General features: G+C 44.0%; 1 protein-coding gene across 1 annotated transcript in view; it reads right to left on the bottom strand.

The window, feature by feature from the left end:
• kcnh3 (potassium voltage-gated channel, subfamily H (eag-related), member 3) overlaps positions 1-17,210 on the bottom strand; it is a 50,359-nt gene extending 33,149 nt beyond the window's left edge. Inside the window, exons 1-4 of the mRNA XM_069662632.1 lie at positions 17,066-17,210; positions 10,780-10,914; positions 3,097-3,236; positions 1,152-1,410 (exon numbers count right to left, since the gene is read on the bottom strand). Of these exons, the coding sequence (XP_069518733.1) occupies positions 1,152-1,410; positions 3,097-3,236; positions 10,780-10,914; positions 17,066-17,195 (664 nt within the window). The 5' untranslated portion in view covers positions 17,196-17,210. The remainder of the gene's footprint in view (positions 1-1,151; positions 1,411-3,096; positions 3,237-10,779; positions 10,915-17,065) is intronic.
• Between the last annotated feature and the right edge of the window lie 5,542 nt (positions 17,211-22,752).

The raw sequence follows: 22,752 nt of genomic DNA, 5'->3' as shown, positions 1-22,752 counted from the left end.
TTTATTGATGGAGGGCGTTTGTTCACTCTTTTCCATTAAGCTCAATTGTCCAAAGAGGAACAAGTTTCCTTCAGTTAGACGGACAAGACGAGGGACAGAGAGGCCGGCTGTTTGGGAGGAAATGAGTGAGCAATGAGACATAATGGTCTAAATGGTTCACATCCTTTAATTGCTGTTTGTGCGTCATTAAAAACTTCCAAGAAAACGTTTATTATGACTGACGAGCCTCTGAGACACGGGCTGCTTTAATGACTTAATATGAGCTTGATCAACTTTTACAAAGTTACTTCATGAAGCCGGCGTTGGTGTGAGTGATAAGAGAAGCACTTATCAAACAAGCGGTACAAGCAGCCATAAAGGGGATTTCATGCATTCAAACCTGATCCTTCTTTTCACATACTTTGGATCTAAATGAGAAATAGGCCAAATTGTAATAACTCCAACAGATTGCTTCCACTAGCATCTGTAAGGCAGGCTGTAATGGCTGCAATGTGATCCTCAGGGGCAGGTGAGCCTAATCAATGTATGTCCAAAAAAATGTCTGACAACATTATTCTTTAAAGGTTAGATCCTTTTACTTAAAGACGGAGTTGTTATTTTGCTCTCCCCAAAGCCACCAGACTCCACTGACAAAAACAGCCATTTAACCTTGCAGAACACGGAAGCTGTTGGCACCATGTCTGGATCTGTTAGTGTGACTGAGTTACACTTTGACTTTACTGCTTTAAATGGTTAGTTCAGATCCAACACAATATTTGTGTGGCACACAAGTACACAAAACCCCAGACTGATCCAGGCAGCAGGAGACAAGCATCGTTCTGGGAGGTAAAATCAGTGTTTTTGTCAATGGAGTTTGGTGGATTTGAAGAGAACGAAGTAACGGCTGTTTCTGGTTGCAAAAAATGATCTTCCTCCGTAACAAGAAGGTCTATCTCTGTATGGATCCTTCCTGTGATGTTGTCAGACACTTAGAATAACTCAGCCTGTCAGTGGAAGCACAAACACATTTAATGGACCCTCCCTGAAAGCATTACATTGCAGCCATTACGGCCTGTTTCTCAGCTGAAGCAATCTCCTGAAGCAAATCCTTTTGCAGCTATGACTCATTTACACGCTTGACTCTTGTTAGCAAACACAGAACGCTCTCTCACCCAAAATAAACAGGATCTCTACGAGGATGTCACTGACGCTGGGCGGGCTCCGTGGGGCGCTGCTGCTCCCTTCATCCCTCCCTCCCACCACCGTGAAGCACACGTTGTAGGGCACGGTGACGGCCACGTAGAACGTCGCCAGCAGAATCAACCAGTCCCAGCCGGCCTTGAAGGTCCCGTAGTGGAGCAGGATGAAGCGGGACTTCTGAATGGCTGCTACCTTGTACTCCGGGATCGGAGGCTTCTCCCCGAACATGTTCTGAATTAAACAACAGGGACACAGGGGTTAACACTACTCTCCATACTACACAAAACACACACACACACCTGCACACAAGAACAACACTTTACTGATCCTTCTCCAGCTCATATCGTGCACACAGGAATTTAAATACACACAGAGGTTTAGTATCATTCTAGACAAGCTCCCGAGGTCTCCAACAAAGCCAAGCAAGATGAATTTTAGTGCGTATAAAAAGAGTTTCCATTTATTGTAACAGTGCAGCCATAAAAACTATGTCTCACTCAGGTCAGCGTCTTGCAGAGTCACTGTGAGAAAAAATGTTTTCAATAACCAGAGGAGACGTTTCAAAAGAAAATTGGGAACATTTGTTTCAAATGAATATTTCACCTGCACGTACCTGCAGCAAAGATATCTTTGGTTTATGAAAGAAGCAGGTTTTAACTTAATTCACACCCAGATTTGTGCTCCCTCAATGATCCTAAGGTTGTTGTTTCGTCTGCTTTTGAAAACGTCTCCCAGTAAACAAGGTTTTCTTGCAATCATCCCCTCAGGAAATGTTTGTGTGTAGAAGATGATCAGAGGAAACACAAAGGAGCTGCTCATTTAAAAAGGTTAAGGCTTCTTCTTAACTTCCACTTTGAATTATTTATCGTTTAATTGCCTGTTTATTCACCTGTTTTTAGATACACAAAGTAACAACAGATGAATCCCTATGTAAAGCAAACAAAAATGATCCTGATAAATACTAAATCCTTCCACAGGTGAGCTTCTTGCAGGCAGCAAAGTGCACACGTCTGCATGTTTGTTTTATCACTGATATCAGCAGAAGGCTGAGCTCTGTTACCCTAAAGTCACACAGAAGTAAAATGCACCCTGATGACATTCACAGCATCTGTCCGGCTCTGCGCTGCCCGCTGTCCTGCAGTCGACCTGCCGTGTGGAGAACAAACAGATCCCACAGCGCCGGGCCGCATCCTCCTCTGAGTTTGACCCCCGATGTCTCTGGTGGTGTGTCAGAGCCAGAGCGGGCTGAGCCCAGAGTTTGTGTTGTATCATATGATCATGTAAATGTTACTCAGGCCCTGAGAGGCAACATAACATGCTGACCCACGTGTTTTCTTTCGGGGTTTATGACTTAAGAACTGATTGAAAAAAGGTTAAACTCTTTTCTCGTGTTTTTCCATGAAAATAAAAAAATAGAGAAATGAACTGAAGACAACAGTTTCCTCCAGCTGTTCTTGGATGACAGATAAATTAAAGTAATGCACTTATTTGCTATTACAAAAGGCAATCTATATCTGTACCTGCTGGTCTTTCCGTGCTCATAAACACAGGATAAAAAAGAGTGAGAAAACGGATCTCCAGATTTTGTTCTTGCTCTCTCTCCTCTCAGGGCCTCCGTAACATAACTAACAACGAGGGAAGCAATTAAATAAACTTCTGTTTTAACGTGTTATTCCTTTGTGATGAACGAGTCTTTGAAGAATCTGGAAATGTCTTCAGAACAGATTGTTTGTTGACACAATCTGTGGAGGGTTTTAAAGAATCCTTTCCTCTGTAAATAAATCAATGCAAACGTCTCAAAAACACTGATGACATCAGAGGCGGTCTGGGGCGAGTTTGGCAGCCAAACATTTTATCATTGAAAAATGATGACATGAGCCGGCTAGATAAGATGTACACATGTGCAGAGAGACTTACATTGTTGATCTTGAGCTTGCTCTTGTCTTGTTTCTGCAGGTGTCCTGACAGGTGATAGAGAACAGCTCTGCTGCGCCGCCGGTTGGCGTTGAAGCCCGGAGGCCGAGTGACCTGATGCACCTCCAGACCCGTTTCCTCGTCTGTGGAGGAGAAGGGAACGAAACAGTTACAGTTCTGTACATGCCTTTGGCCTGCATTCCTGTGATGGTCAGTAGGGGGCAACTCCATGATTTACAAAAGAAGTCAGATTCTATAGAAGTCTATGAGAAAATGCTCCTCCTCCTCTCCTGATGTATTCCCTCAGTAAACATGTTCCTAATGAGTTTATGGTCTCAGTCTCTAGTTTCAAGTCTTCTTCAACACAGCATGATGTTCATTTAGTCACTGATGCTCCATTTAGAGTCAGAGATGATAAAGCAGGGTCTGCTACAGGGCGGGGCTACCTTGGAATTAAACAGCGACCTGTATAATCTGTTGTTCAGCGTTTCCTTGAGCTTAGACACTCTGCTGTTCTTTGGAAGTACATTGTGTCTAAAGCGAAAAATGCTAACCAAGCTAGTTCTTGCCTTTGCTGAGAAGAGTACGTTTGCTAAGCTCTCACTCCTCTCCATCTCCACCCTGTCATCCAAACATGGTCGCTTCTATCCTGCCGTATTTCAAAATAAAACAACACATTTGATAACCCCTTCGCTATCTTTAGCTAACAGCTAATGCTAGCATCCAACAACGTTATAGCTAACATTACTGCTTGATAGTGTTGCATGATACGATAAGAAAGGTCTAAATACCTTGGTAATGTTAGCTGGTTACCAACAGCTACGTCACAACAGCTAACATTAGCATTCAACCAATTTCTAGCAAACATTACAAGTAGTTTGATTTGTATGCGTTTCCTCTGGCATCATGTAAATCAATCAGTTGTCTGAAACACAAGCTCCTCTTAGCAAAGAGGAGGAGCTTTCACAGCCATGTTTAACAGAGGCACTGGAAACATACAGTAACCTGTACATCTCGAGATACACAACACCGCTGTCTCATTCCAGCTACCTCCAGTCCAACATGTGTCAAACCATTTCTCTTTGCTAGCTCGTGTTAGCGCTGAATCCCCTTTATGTTCGCCCACTGCTCCTGTGTGCCAGTGCTATGTTCTGCTGTACACATGCTGCTCAAGTCTGTGGGTAAATATTTAATATGATATTGACCTGCTGTCTGCCTTCGTGGCTCTTTATTGACTAAACTGGGAGCTCTTTATGTGGAATATCATAATCTGGGCTGAGATCCAGATCTCTATTTGCGGAGCACAATCGATAACAATAGCCGCTCTTCTCCAACCTCTCTCTCACGTCATCCTTTCTTTCATTTATTGAATAACTGAGAGATAAGATCAGGTGAAGCAGTCGTCGTGCAGGTAAGGAAAGAGCACAGATTGATTGTACACACGCCGCAGAGGTAAGAGAGTTATTTTCTGTTCAGCCGCCATCAAGACAGAAAATCTTTTCTCCTCCGCTTCATTTCCATTTTACATTTCCTATTATGATCGTTCCTCTGTCTGGCCCTAATATGATGTCATGCTTGGCAAATACCCAGCCCTGTAACCAAATCATTTCATCTTCAGCCAGTAAATAAGATTTGTGCGTCATATTCAGGGCGGGTTTGCAGGAACTCTGTATCCTCATCTCAGCGGTGGGGGAGGATTCAGATTCTCTGGAAATACTCCGGAAAAAGTCCTGCGTCCAAAACGTGACTCAAGTATCATCAGGGAAATATCCACAAAGTATGAAAGTAAAAGAAGCCTTTGTGCAGTGAGATGGTCCCGTACAGAGTTTATAATGTTTTAACCACATAAATGTGTATGTTGGATTTCACTGCTGTAGATTTTTAAGCTCATTTTAACTGCTTTATATACTAAATCGTTTAAATGAAAGCACCTGGGGCGAACTTCATCACGTTGATTGCACATTAGGCGATGGTAGATGGCTCTCGATCGTGTCCGAGGATATCAATACATCAAAATCACTCTCAGACTACAGGAAGTCACTAGTCCCCCTCAATTATTAGTCTTCCCTCTTCCTCCCTCTCCAACAGTAAATCAGCACAGGTGTAATTAATGACCTTTAGAGGTGTTAGATTTAGTAAATGTTGGATTTAAAAAAAACGTTAAAAAGACAAAGGGGCCTTGAAACAAATTATCTTTAAGTTAGACGTTAGTTACGATAGCTAGTTAGTCTGCTAGCTACCTGTTGCTAGGCGACATAGACCAGCTGTCTCTTTTTAGTTAAGCCTCACCGTCTACACTTCAAATGACTCCTCCTTCGTAGACCGCGTCCTTCGAAGGATTTACTTCACGCCATATGAAAAAAATGATTTACAATACATGAGTTCATAGAAGTGTCTTGCCGTCTCCACAATGTTTACTTTCATCCACCATTTTTCAGCTTAATATGACTTCCAGTTGGTCTTTGTTCCTACGGGTGACCTCTCCCTGTCTTACACACATTTTTCTGAGTCTTCCAACATCATATGACTGTAGGGACAAAACAAATGGGCCTTGTGATTTATCAGTGTGACTTAGAGAAGCAGGAAGCTGAGGTCTCAGAGCCCCACACAGAAATAAAGGTGTTTAAGCAGACTCGTAGGCTGCGGTCTGTTTACACTATAAACTGCTCGACGTGCTCTAGCTGCCGGCTGATTAGCGAATGCAAAGCAGGAGATGGTATTTACGGGCCTGCGGGTACATCCTTCTCATTAGGCCGTGATTACTGATGTGCTGCTTTTCAGAGTATACGCGTTCACCAGGGGAGCCTGCGCGTGCTGGCAGGGAAAATGGGCTGGCCATACATGTTAAATTATTAACACAGCCAATTAACAGTGAGGGAATGTGTGAGCAAGTGGCAGCTCAATCCAGAGTGTGTCAGTTTGTACTCTTAAGAGTACGCCTTTGTGTACGGTCTATTAAGTCCCTCTGTTTGATTCTTTGATTTTTGTGTCCCCAGCCTTGTTCAGCCGTCTCAGTCCCTCCATTTCCCTCTCAATAACTCATTCTGTGTTTAGAAAGGCGCTTCACGCTGAGCTAAGTGCCAGAAGTGAGCCGCTCAGCCCGGCAGCAGCTTCCCACTGAGCAGCACAAACAGGTAAATGTGATTGTACGTGTCAGTTCATCACAGTGTAAATGTCAGAGTCTTTTCATTCCTTCATTTTCCTCCTTGTTTGTCACTTTTTGTTTTGTTCTCACATCCAGAGGTGTTTAATTTGGAAGAAACCTGAGCGTCGTGTGAGCAGATAAAGTGTCATGTCCCATTTTCATCCTCCCTCTTGTCTTGTCTGTTTCGTTATCTGTGCTCGGCCCCCTGCTGCGTGTACTGTACCCTGAATATGGGAGCTTGAATTAAAAGCTAATAACTCGTGCATTGTGTAATATACAGCCGCAGTATATGAAAGCAGGCTTCAATCATTGCAGCTGTAAGGCGATGAGATATTCAGCCAATCGAGAGAGTGGGTGGAAATTTGGGAAATGATTTCAAGCAGGTGCTCTTTCCCACGAGGAAGCAGTGCAGACCGCCGCTCTGAAGTCTAATGTAAAAAAACTACAGATTTAAACATCCCACTTCATCTCGAGAGTCTTGATTAATCTGCTTCTCTCCCCGTCTCTCCACACGGTCGGTATTCAGCTCTCTCTGTGGTAGAGATTTGGGGGTTTAAAAGTCAGATTTGAATGTTGGTAATAACCGTGTGTTCGATGTTTTCAGGAAGGCGTCTGCAGGATTACAAAATATTGAATGCTGAGTTTTGAGCAGTGATTAAGACATTTCCTTCACAGACTCAACACGAGCCTCTGAGATGTTTAAATCTGCTCTTTCAGTTTTAAATTCAGGAAAAACAAGCAGCTCAACACGCCCCAAACAACTCACAGCAGGACCTGATGGAGGCTCGATAAAGAGTGTAAAACACAACCACCACGTTTACAACTAAAATCTATTTATTGGCCGGGTGTGAACATCAGGGAGATGAACGGACTCGAGGCCACAGGCGACAAAAATCTAACGATGGAGGCGGGTGAACTTGGCACGGGGCTCCCTTTATAGGTCCTACAGACGTAATCTGAGCAAGTATATTCTGTTGGCCCTGCATGCCAGAAACAAGACTTTCAGTGTGTGCTAAATTATTTTCAACAAGTCAAAAAAACAAATTAAAAATCAAGATGTCCTGCAAATCTATTACCCCTCGCACCAAAATCAGCACAATGACGCAGATTTTTCAGACCCAGGAAGACTAAGACTATATACTATACACTGTATAGTATATACTGCATACTGTATACTATATACTATATACTGTATACTACATACGACATACTGCGTTCAGCGGTAGTCTGTAGTACGGAGCTGATCAAATGTATTTTGTCGTATGCATCGCCAGGCGTCAGTTTCCGGTTTTGGAAAGCAGAACTAAACAACAGCCCGCCAACAAGAAAAAGCTGCTTCTCTAGCTACAGCGCCCCCTTCTGCTCTTCTGCTGCTGCTGCCATTTCAACTGCCGCTGTGACGTTGCAGCACTTTGCATTGTGGGATACAGTAGGCGAGGTAGACTGGAGATTTTTTCCAAATCAGTATCTGGGTATTTTTGGCATACTGCACATTTAGCTTTCGTCTGCATACTGCACACTACATTTAGGCCACATCAGTGTGTACTGCTAGTATAGTATGGTATTTCGAACACATGACTATTATGATGACAGAGATGCATTTTATGTGTGAAGACCCTCTCTTTTATTTGCTCACAGAGCTGGGAACCTTAAGCATAATGTCCACAGTTGACTTACTAAAAAGTGCAAGTAAACGAAAAAGCTACTCAGTCACAGCAACATGAGCTCTTGTAATTTGTTGCTTCTGGTTCTGGGACCTACTTGGACGACGGATGCCGTTCTTAGACGGGCAGTCTCACGATTGTCTCTTAAAGTCCTCACGTCAGCGAGTGTGTACATAAAAGATGTCTGACAGTTTGCATGTCCCCGACATAAATCACTTCCTGACTGCCTCTAATTAACTCACAAACTCAGCCTGGTAATCTCACTTGCGACCCCCCCCTCCGTCGAGTATCTGCATTATCATGCCGCTGTGTGTCGTCTCTGACAGCATGTTTCTGGTTCACCACGTGCATTTAATATACGCAGTCATTAATACGAATGTAATAATGAAATTGACAGACACGTTTAATTAGGGTGAGATTTACACTGCAGAGAGACGCAGGATTAAAGGACGGATGAAAATGATGAACTGATTCTTAATTGCTGTTTGTTTGAGATTACAATAACCACGGTGGCACTTTAACAGATGAAAGGTGTAACATGCAGTCACTCTGTGCTTATGAAAGGTAATTTAAAAACGATTCAAACGACGCGGAGAAGACGACAGAGCTGTCATGTCTTTTTATGAGAAGCAGCCATTGTGAAATCTGAAACAGATCCCAGAATATAACTTCATTGAGAAGATGAAAAACACACACGGTGCTACGTGTGCTGTATCAGCAGACACGAAGAGCTTCTCCAACAAGGTTACATTTCTGCATCTTTAAATCGACCCATGTTCAATGTTTTGGTTGAGCTGTGTGTTTACTTTAACCCAAATATTATGAACACCTTTAGAACCAAAAGAAATCCAAATCCATAAGTGTCAACAGCTGCAGTTCCTCTGGTGTCCACTTGAGGCTGTCTCCAGCAGTGAGTCAGTCCCCATAGAGCCCCATGTTAAACTTTACAGCAGAAATAAACATGTTTACAGCCTGGTACAAAAACAGTTTGGGTCTCTATAGCTCATTTCTCTCTTCATGACAACTGTACGGGGAGAATCTTTATACAGCTCACCTGTTTACATTATATTAAAGGTCCCATATTATGCAAAATTCCCTTTGGAATGGTTTCCTAACAATAACATGCGCCCCCTGCCCGTCTACAAACCCCCCCCGACATGACAAAAGTCTGTCCTCTCCTCTCTTGCTCCACTTCTCAGAAAATGTGTGCTGAAACAGCCCGATTGCAGCTTTTCCCTACATGACGTCATGAAGGGCAATAACACCTCCTCCAGGTTGGTGACCCCGCCCCAGATAAATGTTTGGTCTGCCCCCTGAAACTTCCTTGCGGGCGCTATTTTGTTCCTCTTGCAAACGCTGCTCCGGTCAAATAAACATGGCGAAGGTACGGGCAAAGCGTGGCAGCTGCTCTGTTGTTGGCTGCACAAACGAGCACAGGAGTCTATTTTTACCTCCTTCGTCTGAGGTCATGTTGCTTTACTGTATAGGCCTACCGAGCGTGATAGCCTGTTGAATGGTTTTAGCATAGCAGCTAACGTAAGTTACTGTTGGTAACATAGTTTCCTTATACTACGTTAAAACCCGTTACCACTCTATGGCCCGCCGGCGGGCCGTCATCGCGATTGCTACAATATTTGCCCTGCAGCTACGATGATAACTTTATGTTGCCACTCGTGTGTCACATCGTTGGAAAGCTACGATCAAGCTCAAGATTCGATTGATATGAACCATTAAAAGATCCAATCACCACAGCGGGTGCAATCAAAGGCAACAGAACATAAACAAACATTTACAAAATTGACGTAACTCACCGATGAAGGCTCGCTGTATTCCACTGATGCATATTATTTTCATAAATTCCCTCCTGGTACATTGCTAAAGGTCCAGATGATATAATCCAGTAAAGTATTTAGTCCAAAAGCATTATTCCATCGATAAGTATCCATGGATCGCCGTTCGTCGTTACTAATTAGCCGTCAGAAATGCCACATTTCCCCGTGTATTTACTGTAATAACTTAGCTTAGCTTTCTATAGAGGTCTCATTCGAACCAATAGGAGCTTCCATTACTGATTCTCAGCCTACAATAGCCAACCAGAGCCGGTGTTAAAGGAAGGTGCCTGTCTCTCTTTGACTGAAGGCAGAGCCGGCCAATAGCAACCGAATTAGCGCATGGTACCGGAGCGGGAGGGAGCGTGAACAGGCACAGCTCATTATCATTTAAAGCTACAGACACAGAAACAGCTCATTCTCAGTAGAGGGAGTTACAGGCTGGCTGAAGGCCAGGAACAAACTGGGTGTTTAGGCAACAGACTTCAAATTGACTGTTCTGGGACCTCTGGGACCTCTGAGACCGATGTGAACTTGCTGAAAAGGAGTATTATATGGGACCTTTAAGGCTTAAAGTGATGCAGCATTAGGGGCGTGGCCTCTTTGAATGACAGGTGGGAGCTGCTAGCTGTCTGCTAGGTGTCCCCTCAGCTAACTCAGTCACTGAACGTAACCTCTGGGCCGTGTTTGTGCTGTTGGAGCCTTTTGGAGATTTGTTCATGTAAATATCAGACAGATAATCTGTGTGTGCGCTTTGTTGGACGAACAGACCGTCCAACACGTCTCACACACTGTTTTAACACTCATTATTATATTTACATGTTAGCACTGATTAGCAGCTAGCTGTGTCTGTGCTCACCAGACCTCTGTCAGTGTCACTGATTTATCTGTGGCGGCTCGTACATGTCAGTCAGGATGGTTGTTGGCTTTTCCGAACAGAAATGACAGCAGGTCATGTTCTGACTGACAGACTGCGAGGCTACTATACGGTTAGTAGTCATACATAGTGTCACATCCATTACTAGAAATGCAAGCAGGTGTAACTCACCTGTGTCAGGTCCCTGCTCCGGGTCCTGGTCCTTCTTCTTGTCTGTGATGTCTTTGTGGGACACGAGGAACAGAACCACCTCACCCTTCTCATTTTTAATGGGTACAATGTCCAGAAGACACCAGAACTGAGTACCTAAAGAGAACACAAACATGCACACAGTCAGTGCGTCACTCATCAAACGTACATCCACATAGAGAATCAGCGCTCTTATTGAAGATAATTTAACTGTGTAAATCTTTGTGATCTGAATCATTTTGGCTCAGGATCTGAAGAGTCCGTCAAACACACCGAGACTTCAAATGAGACGCTTTCAGAGGAGAGGCGATTAAAAAGTGAGCGAAGGCAGGAGATGACATCTGTGTGCGTCAGCGATAACATTTCCTATGTCATTCATTAAAAAAACATTTCCCTGACCGGTAGAGAGGTTATTATATTCTCAGAACTTTTCCACGTGTGACCACATGGTAGAGGACTCCGAGCCTGCAGCTATAATGAGACTGTATTCATTCAGAGCTGCTTCAAAAAGCTGCTTTTTCTCTGCTGTCTGTGCCCTCTGAATATCCTGCAGAGGATCCCATGTGAGGAGGAGCAGTATGGAGAGGGAGATAACAGGCAGTATAGATTCACTTTAAAGCTCCTCCAGGCCGTGACTCAACTGAGAAGTACAATAGCACAGAAAACACATACACATTCCCTGCATGAGATTCCTCTGACGGCCTTCCTGAGGCAGCTCCTCGGCTCTGATCACATATTTAAACCGCCGCCCAACATGCATCATTAATGCCATCTGTGTTTGTGCTTACATTGTTAGAAGGAGTGTTTTAACACTGTAGAAGATGATTGTGGTCCGCAAAGGTTAAAATCAACCGACTTTGAACTTAAAAACAGAGTAACGCAGCTTAGTTTGAAAACCTTTTTTGTAAGACACCTTTGGTCTAAGTTTACGATCTTACTTCAGATCTTCACTTAAGAGAATACAGATCCAAGCAGCTGACAGTTTCCTCTGTAGGGTGGACTCAGCCTTAGAGGAGGAGGTGAAGGGAGGAGCTTGGACGTCCAGAGCTGCTGCTCGTTTGCATCAAAAGGACGATTTCAGTAGTAGGAGTAGGATGCCTGTCAGGATGCTGGGGTGTGTAGACCCAGAACTCACTGAAGGACATATATTTCATCTGGAAAACCTTGCATGCAGCCACCGTGATGAAACTGTAAATAGGCGGGAGATAATGGACGGAAAATTAAGTGATTGCCTGAAACAGCTGAGCCCTGTAACCTCGGCACGTCACTCAAGTGTTTTTGCATTTGTTGCATATTTATTTCATGCACTAGTGTGAGTGAGGACCGATGTATATATAAGACGCACTACGTCTCCTCCTCCTCTCATTAAAGCTACCCCCCCCCCCCCCCCCCCCCCCAACAGAGCTGTCAGTCATGAGGTCACACCCGCTTTTTACATCATCAAATAATTAAAAGTTAACTTGTCAGGAAAATGAACACATGGACATAAATCAGCATGTCTTTTTAATTGAACTACAATAGAAAGAGGCACAAAGATCGTTAAGATCGTAATTTTCTTTAAGATCACTTAGGATGCGGGAAGCATGCAGCCACACCCAGCATCCTAATACATTAGACGGGCAGGATTTTCTGGCGTAGTGAACAGGAAATGAAAGACAAGCTTGTTCTTGCCCCGCCCGTGTGGAACTTCGCCGGATCACAGATCGTAACAAAGACAGAGGAGCTCAAATGTGGGAGCAGATTGGACGGACACTGAACGTTGCTGGAGACGGTTGTGAATCATGTACATAATAAGCATCACACATTTATAATAGAGAGTAACAGGGAGATGCTAATCTATCATACAGCAGCAATGAGAGGGTGCTATGTTACCTAATTATCAAGAAGTTGTCATCATAGAAACAAACTCATGTGCAGCCGTTTTGTCTCTCACTGCACGAGCAAGAAAACTGCACGCAGACAGAAGTTTGGCCCTTTTATACAATAAAAAGTACATTAAGAACAACATTATTACTACTGCACTGCAGCAGTGATAAACCTTCTATTAGGCTCTATATCTCCTGTCGGCTCTGAACTATAGCGGGCTGGTCAGACGCATAAAACACGAGTTCCACTTCGGCCCTGAGAGGAGTCTACAGCGCAGGAGAATATGAGACATCAAACTGTGGAAAATAAAACAATACGTTTTTTCTGAGATCTCTAAATGGCTGTTTGGTTGGACTTGTTGACGACATTAAAAGCTGAATATTGGCATCCTCGTCCTGAACCTGAGGTCATGGAACAGGACCTCCTGCTGGCTGCAGAATAAAAGCATGAAATCAGTCTCCAACAATCTGTTCTGGTTTCCTGTTACTCACCTGTAAGCTCCGACTCGTGACACTGCGGGTCCGTTTTGTACGTCTCATACTGTTCCCTGCAGCTCTGAGACTAATTCCCAACAGGGGATGATGCATGTAAATAATGCATTTAAACAAGAGGGAGGATCGCCTCAATAAAAACACACACCGCGCTGAGGCTGTCCCCGTTTGACTGGAACACCATGGGAAACAAAAGCAGCTGCAACAACACAAACTGTCTCCTGTTCGGGTTCAGCATGCATAAATATCAGCCAAGAGGAAACAAAATAAAGCCTGACATGTCAAAGTCCTGTATCAGCTTCATTAGTCTCAGGCTTTAATATCTTAGTCAGAGAAAGACAGAGAGTGCTTCCTGCTGTTCTGTCCACCATAAAGTCCTCGTACGTCACACCGTGTCTCTCCTGGCAGGATGCTGACCGCTCTGTCAGCTGAACACAGGACGGCAGCAGAGGAAGTTCTGTGCCTCCATCAGCGAGAGTTTGATGGTAAGGTCATAGGTCATCAAGACATGATTAATACAGTTTAACGATACGATACGATACGATAAGATAGGATAACATACGATAAGGTATTTAACATCTTGTCACATCAGTGAGTGCCTCTTTCTTTCATTTGAACTTTGCTTTATGACTTTCTCATCGGTGTCATTTGTAATCTTTGTTCCTGGCTAATTTGCAAAAGTCTTTTTCTGCTATTTAACGCCTTTGTTAAACATCAGTAAGCTAGCATTGTCATGGTGAGCATGTTAGCATGCCAGAGTTAGCGTTGAGCTCAAAGTGCTGGTGTGCCTAAAGAGCTTCACTTGTTTTTCTTGTTTTTTATTACATATCTTTTAAAAACTATTTTTTCATCAAGTGTTGCAGGGTGGTTGGAGCCTATCCCAGCTCGCATTGGGCGAGAGGCGGGGTTACACCTGGACAGGTCATCTGTCAATCACAGGGCGGACACATAGAGACAGACAACCTGTCACGCTCACACTCACACCTACGGGCACTTTAGAGTCACCGATGAACCTAACCAGCATGTCTTTAGACTGTGGGAGGAAGCCAGAGTACCCGGAAGGAACCCACGCATGCACGGGGAGAACATGCAGACTCCACACATAAAGGCCCACTACGTCTGAACCGGGACTCAAACCAGGAACCTTCTAGCTGAGAGGCGACAGCTCGAACCACTGCCCCTTCTATTCCACGTATCAATTAAAAGATATTTATTAAAACACAGTTAAAGTGAACTTGGACTGGTTTGTCTTTTACTCTTTAAACAACGAACATTATCAGTTATTCTTTCAATGTGTTTCTTTTCTGTGAATATATTTTGACTACATACTTATTTAATAAAACACAGTTTAAAACGACTCCTCGGGCTCTGGTGAGGGAACTACGTGTTTATTCTTCTCCTCGCTCCCCTGGAGAAAAGCTAAATGCTAATGTGAGCTCACAGGGAGCTGATAAAAGCATGAAACACTTCTAATTTGTCATCTGTGTGTTTGTGAGCAACAAGCTTTATAACACTGTGCTGCTCTTTGTTACAGGCTTATATCTCAGAGGAGCAGATGTGTCCGTGTCTGCCCGTCTCTCTCTCTTCTATCGAGTTATACTTCTTGCTTGTAGAGCGAGCCTTTTCTACTTCACCTCCTCATTCATCTTCTCCTTCTCATCACAAATCACAGCTCCGATTCGTCAATAATTAATAAAGAGTGGATGAATGAGTGGAGATTTTTCTCCCTCTTTCACAGCCCGGCTCACATTTTTCACTCTCCTGTTTTGCTGTCACTCTCTCTCCTCCGCCCCGACACACTCCATCTCTTCCTGCAGCTCAATCAAGAGCTTTGGCACGCCATATAAAGTGAATACATATAACCTTTAAGTATTTGTAAAATGTAAACTCATTACTAGAGTTAAGAATTCATTAATTTATGACATTCATGTGAAGTTGTTTGTAAAGTCGACCTCGTTTCTGCCTGCTGCAGCGTTTGACTGGATCGATTCAGAGTGAAACATGTGAGCCAGCCACTGCAAGAGGAAGCTCTTTTGACTTTGCACATTAAAGAGCCATGGCTTCCTTTATATATGCACATTATTCATAAATCCTCAGTCAACTGATTTGCACATATGGAATCATATCAGAGTCAAAAACGTCCACAGTGCTTCAAAATATGATGTTTAGGTACCACTCTGTGTCAGCGTTTGCACGTGAAGAGATCTCTAATGAGGTCAGCTTTGATACATATTCAACAGCTGGTAAGACTTTCAAAATAAAGCAGTTAAGTTGGCGATAATACGATTAATTAATAATAATTAATGCGATGTTAAACAGCTGCAGATTGGTTATGTTTAGGTGCAAAAACTACAATGATACATTCAGGATAAAGATCAGGTTTTTGGTGTAAATAAGTGCTTAAGAATATGTTAGTAAATTATCACGTTTGACTTCACGAACGTATGTTGCTTAACTTAGAAAGAATCAACTACTGGTGATTTGTGTCACACAGACATGGAGCCAGGTTTTATGATGAAATACGTGTTTGTTTGACTCATCATTCACCCCCGACCGTCATGTTGAGCAGACTTTTCTGCTCTTCATACGTCACCTGACTTCAGTGGCAAATGACAACAATAAGCTAAAGGACAGGGTCCAGAAATGACACTAAGGGGGTATCGTAGTTCCTCAGGGTTCAAGTCTAGGTCCTCAGCTTTTTAACGATGACATGCTGACACTTCTGTGCTGATGACACACACATTGACAGTATATTGCTCTGGCCTTTTTGACTACATCTTAGACATTGTGTTGTGGAGGGTGGAGAATGTTCTGCAGCTCAACCAGGAAGCACTTTGTGTTAAATAAAGTCTGTAGCTTGGTTGATCGACCTGAAGAATCTTATTTTGAAGCGCTGGGCCACTAAACAAGCAGCCCGTTCCCTCTGCCAACGTGTTCAACACAGCAGGCAGAGCGCAGCATTCAATCTACAGTATTTACTGTGTGGAAGTCAGCAGGGCTTTTAAAGTCTAACATGACTTTTTGGATTGTTTGGTATCCAGGGAAGCTCTGTTTACACGCTCACACATTCACACCTGAAAGCTGCACAGAAGCATCTCAGTGTGATCTGTCGGCTGCTGAGCTGATTCTGAGAGCTGTCGGGGGTTAAAGGCTCTGCTCAGCGCCTCTGAGACTAAGAGAACTTTTTAAATCAACCGTCCAAACAGAACAGTCTAAGACAAGCCCAGATTCATGCTCCTAACAGAATCACAGTCAACTTTCTGCACCTTCAACATTATTAGACGTTAATGATCGGTAGGGTTCTTTTACTAGTTTCAATAAGCTTTGACAGTTTACCATTTTAAAGCTGATATGTGTGTTTAACGTGGCACGAATGGACACAGTAAGAAAAAGGGAAAGCTTTGTTTTCATGGCACGTCTTGCCTTTTCCTCTAATGTAGGAATAATTGTCGGCCGGGCTTAAAAAGAAGACGAGGAGGGACGTGTCTTTTTATAAAATATAAAAATCTCCTCTCACTTATCTTTTCTTGTTCTTTGCAGTTTAAGAATGAAGCAGAAATGTTGAGAACAAGCTCTCCCTCTAATTTTTCTCCTTTCTGCACGGCCTAATGTCCTTCCTCTAATATTCTCTTTCACTCAACACAATTAGAGTTCAATTTGAAAATTCACTTGTGGCTCCATTAACAGATAATATTTTATATTGAACTGAATCAGATTACTTCCTGCAGTGTTAAGTGGCATCTCCTGCCAGTCGGACAGTGTTTGTCACAGGAAACTGTACCAGAAAGCATCTTCTGACTCATTTAAGTGGCCGGGGAAGAAGCTCTGACGGAGATATTGATTTGTTTTTCCGCTGAATAAACATTGGGGTCTCTCAGGTCGGGTAACAGAGAGCCCTCCTGCAGTCTCACCTTCCTTCTTGTAGAAAACCAGCTCGGTCTTGAACTCCCTCCTCTCGTCCAGAGCTCCTTGGATCTGAGCCGTTAACCGGTCGCTCGTCTCCGGGCCGTACAGGAAGTGACACGCGCAGCTCTTCTGCATGAGCTCGGCGCGGGCGTAGCCGGTGAGCTCACAAAAGCCGTCGGAGCAGTAGACGATGGGGTAGAGCGACTGCACCTGGGCGTTTCCCAGAACGAAGTTGCTGTCTGTAAAGAGAGAGGAGAAGCAGTTCAGAAGGACTTCACGTGAGAGTTCAGCGCTGATGTGTCAAAGAACTAAACATGCAAACACGGTCGTTATGTTTCAGTCAAAGCATCGTGTAATTAAGAACTCCGTCACGCTCTTTCTGTGGTCTGAATGAAACTTGTATATTATTGCCCAAAATGAATCAAAACATAGAAAACTTCAAAGATATTTAGTAGATGGTTATTTGCACAATATGTCCAAGAATCTGCAGCTTCAACAGATTTTTCATCCAATAAAAATCTTCAAACAACTCAAACAACCCTGAAATGAAAGAAATTCAACTTTAAAAACAAGTGAAAACTTTGAAATGTTTGGATCTGAAATATTTATGTTAATACATTTTGTTTGGAGTATTTAATGTCCTTATGTGAAACCTAACAGTCTCTGGTGTATGCATGAGAGGAGGATCCCTCCCTCCCTAAAACTACTCCAGCTTTTCGTAAAGTCTGTTTTAAACGCTCTGTATGTTTAATATTTGCTTTTATTCACAGAAGAAAACCTAAACACGATGGAGAGGAATCGTCTCTTGGCGTCAGCAGCAGCTCTACACCTGGAGATACCCTCAAAAAAAACGAAACCATTGTTGTTGACAAAGTCGACATCAGAAGTCCCGCCCCCTCTTGATTTTGATTGGTCGGTGAGGGAGAAGTGACATTGAAGAGGGTGGCGGTGTTTTACTACTTTCAACTGAGAGTGCAGCGACAAAAACAGCCGATGTCGAGGGCGTTTTTGCGCTGAGGACGCCGAGCGCTGAAAACACTAAACTGCATTGTAAGAAAAACAGCAGCAGCCAGCGCCAAAAACGCTGCTAGTGGACACAGGCCCTTACGAATCAAACGGAGCTCTAGGATTGTGAGGACATCATGGATACTCAGGAAGTTTCCTTTCAGCTCCTGTTATATAAAGCTTTGAACCTTTCCTATGATGTCTCTCTCTGTTTTTTTTTTGCACCTTTTGTTCTGATCTCGTTTATACAAAACCCTCAGTAGTGATTCCTCAGAGAAAGTTGTTTTAATCTCATTAAGAGATTCAAGCGTGCATGAAAGCAGCCTCATCGTGAGAGCGACTCCTGGAAGCACAGCTGTGTTTCCACAGCGAGGAGGCCTCCGCAGATCAGTAACAAGAATCGATCGGTTCAAACAAACACTGACGAACGATCATGAAACCTTCGGAGGTTTCATTTATTAAGCCAACAACACGTCCTCCTCCCTCCTGCTTTAACAGCCTCGTGTACAGGCAGGAGCATCTCTGCATTACCTGCTTACCTGGTTACCTGCTTTACAAACACAACAGCTACACACACAGGATGTCCATCGCTGAGCAGATGAAGATGTGTGTGTGTGTGTGTGTGTGTGTGCGTGTGTGTCTGAGTGGAACATTTTAGCAGTGAATATTAAGTTAATGGCCCCGGGCATGTTAATGTGTGAACATTGTAAAATGGAGTATTTATTACTCTGAGCTCGGGCGTTCTCATTGATCCATCAGTTCTGACGCCCTCGAGACCCCGTGTTAAATATTTAATGGTGTGTGTGCGGTTTGTGTGAAAGTGTTTAGGTAACAAATCCTGGAGACAAAAGCAGGTTCTGTGAATCTAATCGTCTTCCAAAGCACTGAAGCATGTTTTGTGTATTCTTGCTCAGACTATCAGCCGTCCATCACAACACAAAGTAATCCTTCTCATTAGCTAATTAGTCCTGTGCCTGACACGTGCACACTTCCTCTCTCTCTTTTTACTGTCACTGTGGTGAAGCGGAGCTCTGAGAGGAGAAGTGCAGACCACCTTCCTCACAGTCCCCGCAGGCCGTCGTGCTTCCTGCCTGCTCCTCCTGAGGGAGACAGCCATGATGTCATCAGGGCGCTGAGCCTGGAGACGCTGCCAGGCGGGAGACACCGGGCTCAGAGACCAAGGCTCCTGAAGGCATCACGCGCTAATTATACAACAACAACAAAGATATGATGTTTAACAAAGGTAACAAATAGATATTGTTATCCAGCTGCCTGTGGACGTTGGTCATGTACTTTACCTGCATCGTATGATCATCGTCAGGATGATGCAGGTGTTATTTAGTATTTCTCAAATCGTCACCAAATCCCAGGAAAAAAACAAAATAAAAAATGTGTCTCTGAATGCTGCCCGTCTGTCCCGTCTGTGGCTCTCACTCAAGTTACTTCATGACCAATGAGAAACATAAAAACAAACCACATTTATGCTCATTTGATTTGTTAATTACAGCAGAGACACAACAAACTAAGACCTGTCCCTGAGAGACGACAGGTTGCATCACTGCTGGAGTTCTCCAAACACTTTCATTTTTACTCTTAGCTTTTTGTTGTTTATTGAGGACAGCATTTATTCATATTTATATCACTATTGTAGCGATAGAGTACTCCTGCTGTAGTTAACTAAGTCATCTAAGTCATGTTGGACTCAGTGGCAGACACAGAAACCCTGGAGGGTAATCTACAATAACTCTTTTCCAGCTAACAATAACTTCAAGCTTTTTGAGTGTCCGTGTTGTTAAATAACCCAACAGTTATACAGCTGCAGAACAAACTAAGAGAGCACTCCACATGTTCCTTAACTCAGCATCTCTCTCTACATGTCATGGCCGCCCAATCCAGGTGTGAACCATTAAAGCCTCCTGAATGTGATCGAGAAGAAGACGGACGGTCACGAGCCATCAAACAAAGCAGAGCTGCTCCAAGAGCGGCCTGACGTCACCCAGCAGCTCTGTGACAGACTGGAGGAGAGCACGCAGAGCTGTGATTAAAAACCAGGTTATTCCTCCAAACACTGATCTGTGACCTCTTCCTGAGTTCAGACATTCTGTTGTTTAAACAGGAACTTGTTTTCCTTGCGTTATTAAGCTCTGAAAAACTTATTTTGTTTTCTTAACAAGTCTTAAGAAGTCTGCAAGTAAAAGAGCTCACTGAGAAGATCTGATTTCAGAATGACAATCAGAAATACTTCATTAATCCCCAGGAGGGAAAGTAAGAGAAATGTTGTTTATTTGTCACAAACACAAACCTGTAAATAGAAGAACCAGAGAGAATCTGATTATTTCTCTTGGATGTAAGAAATTAAACAACTTCTTCTTTTAGGAGCAGATTATTATTCCTATCAGGGGAATTAAAAGTGACGTCTTGGCTCAGTGAAAAAGCACAGAAACAGAAATATAACGACTTTAACCATGACGACATGAACAAACAGTTTTTAAAATATTCTCTGTCTGTGTTTTCATTCGTCCCCGTCTTCCTCTTTCGTTGCCATGATACAGTTTTCATGCACGTCTTCCCTTAATGAGCGCTCTGATCCGTGTCCATGTCCCTGTCTTACTGTCACTGTCGTCCTCTCTCTCTCCCCATCTCTCTCTCTCTCCCTGTAACAGGTGTGTTTCTCTAATAAAGGTTCAACTCCGTCTTCTGCGATCGTCCCCGTCAGCTCCTGTTCACTCTCGCTCTGCAGCCTCCCTCCTGTCTCCTTCTCTTTCTCGGTGTCGAGCTGAGAGCTGCTTCTAATGAACGTCTTGCCGTCTGCTTTCTGCAGTTATGTCACTTCCTGTGAGGTCAAACTGAGCTGTCTGTGAGTGGACTTACATACAGAGAAGTGCTGGGTCTGACCTTTTGTGTGGGAACATCCACTGTGCGTGTGTTTTACGTATTATTAGTGCCGTCTGTGTAAGAGGAACAGGTTCGTCAGCTGATCGTTGAACACCACAGATTCACCACTCTTTGTTTGGTATGTCTGACGCTCTGTTACTGAACTGATAACTTATCTGTCTTATTGTCAGACTATAGGCTATAATCTACTTCCATTAGATTGTTCCAGACGGGGCGAACAGCACCTACGAGGAGGCTGCCAAACTATTGATTCATACGTGTGCAGCAACAGATGGAACAACACAGTCATAAAACAGACACACTTTGGGTTTGTTTGGGCACCTGCATCAACATGCAGCTCGGACAAACTGAACTCAGACCCACTAAGTCTGCCCGGAACCTGGGCGTCACAACTGACGACCAGCTAACCTTTAAGGTTCACGTCTCGGGCCTCGATTGCTCGGTCATGTCGATTTGCCCTGTACAACATCAGGAAGATCAGACCCTACCTGTCAGAGCATGCAACACACCTGCTGCTACAGGCTCTCGTGATATCACACATTGATTACTGCAGCTCTCTACCAGCAGGCCTTCCTGCATGCACATTCAAACCTCTGCAGATGATCCAGAACGCAGCAGCGCGACTGGTCTGCAATCAACCCAAAACGACACATATCCCTCCACTGCTCGTATCCCTCCACTGCTCGTATCCCTCCACTGCTCGTATCCATCCACTGCTCGTATCCCTCCACTGCTCGTATCCCTCCACTGCTCGTATCCCTCCACTGCTCGTATCCCTGCACTGCTCATATCCCTCCACTGCTCGTATCCCTCCACTGCTCGTATCCCTCCACCGCTCGTATCCCTCCACTGGCTCCTAGCTGCCGCTCACATCAAATTCAAACCCTGTCGCTCGCTTACAAAACAGCAACAAAAACGTCTCCTGCCTACCTGAACGCCCTCATCCAGGTCTACACTCCGTCCCGCCCACTACGCTCTGCCAATGAAAGGTGCCTGGTGCTCCCATCACAACAGGGCCCTAAGTCTCTAACTAGACTCTTCTCCTCAGTTGCCCCCCGGTGGTGGAACGAGCTACCAAACTCCATTCGGTCCGCAGAGTCCCTTTCACCTTTAAGAAGAAGCTACAGACCCAGCTCTTTATGACCTCTGACCTTAATGATACTGATGATGATGATGACTATATCAACCTTGTTGATGTTGTTGACGCCCTACACTCTGCCTGTCAGCACCAGCGTCCGATTTCACTTGAAGCTGTGTGTTGGCTCTCACTGACTCCGCCCCCTCCTGTCTCGATCGTTGCTTGTGTTGTATTAACTCTCAGATGTACGTCGTCGTTTAAAAGCTTTAAAAGTTTGAAGTGTGGTTTGGTTGTTTCATGTATTTGGTGCAGAAAACCTTAAAGCTTCATTTGTGATTCAGTTTGTTCTGTTTAAGTTTTAACTTTAAACTTTAAAAATGCTCGATGACGTCCTACTCAGCCGACCAGGAGAGAGAGGCCCTAATGCCAAATATCAATGCACTGAACTGATAGCAGCCCTTTAAGAGACTCTGATTGGCTGATCTTTAGCTCTCTACTGTAGCAGAGGTGTTAAATATTCATGGTACCTAGACATCGCTGCAGCCTGAAAGCAAAACGCGACGCCACAGCAATAAAAACCTAATCCATGACTCGCAGAAAAAGGCCGACTCTCATTCAGCCACCAGCTTTCTCCCTGCAGACGAGGACGGGCTGCTTCTTCAGATTCTCATCTCTTCGAGGGCTTCTTTTGGCTTTGACTCTGGTTGGTTTGAG

Source organism: Semicossyphus pulcher, unplaced genomic scaffold, assembly GCF_022749685.1.
Source record: "Semicossyphus pulcher isolate SPU_LCO1_2020_fin unplaced genomic scaffold, fSemPul1.0.p SCAF_15, whole genome shotgun sequence".
NCBI classification, from domain to species: domain Eukaryota; kingdom Metazoa; phylum Chordata; class Actinopteri; order Labriformes; family Labridae; genus Semicossyphus; species Semicossyphus pulcher.
The sequence above is the reverse complement of the archived record's forward strand: the minus strand, read 5'-3'. Positions and strand labels throughout refer to the sequence as shown.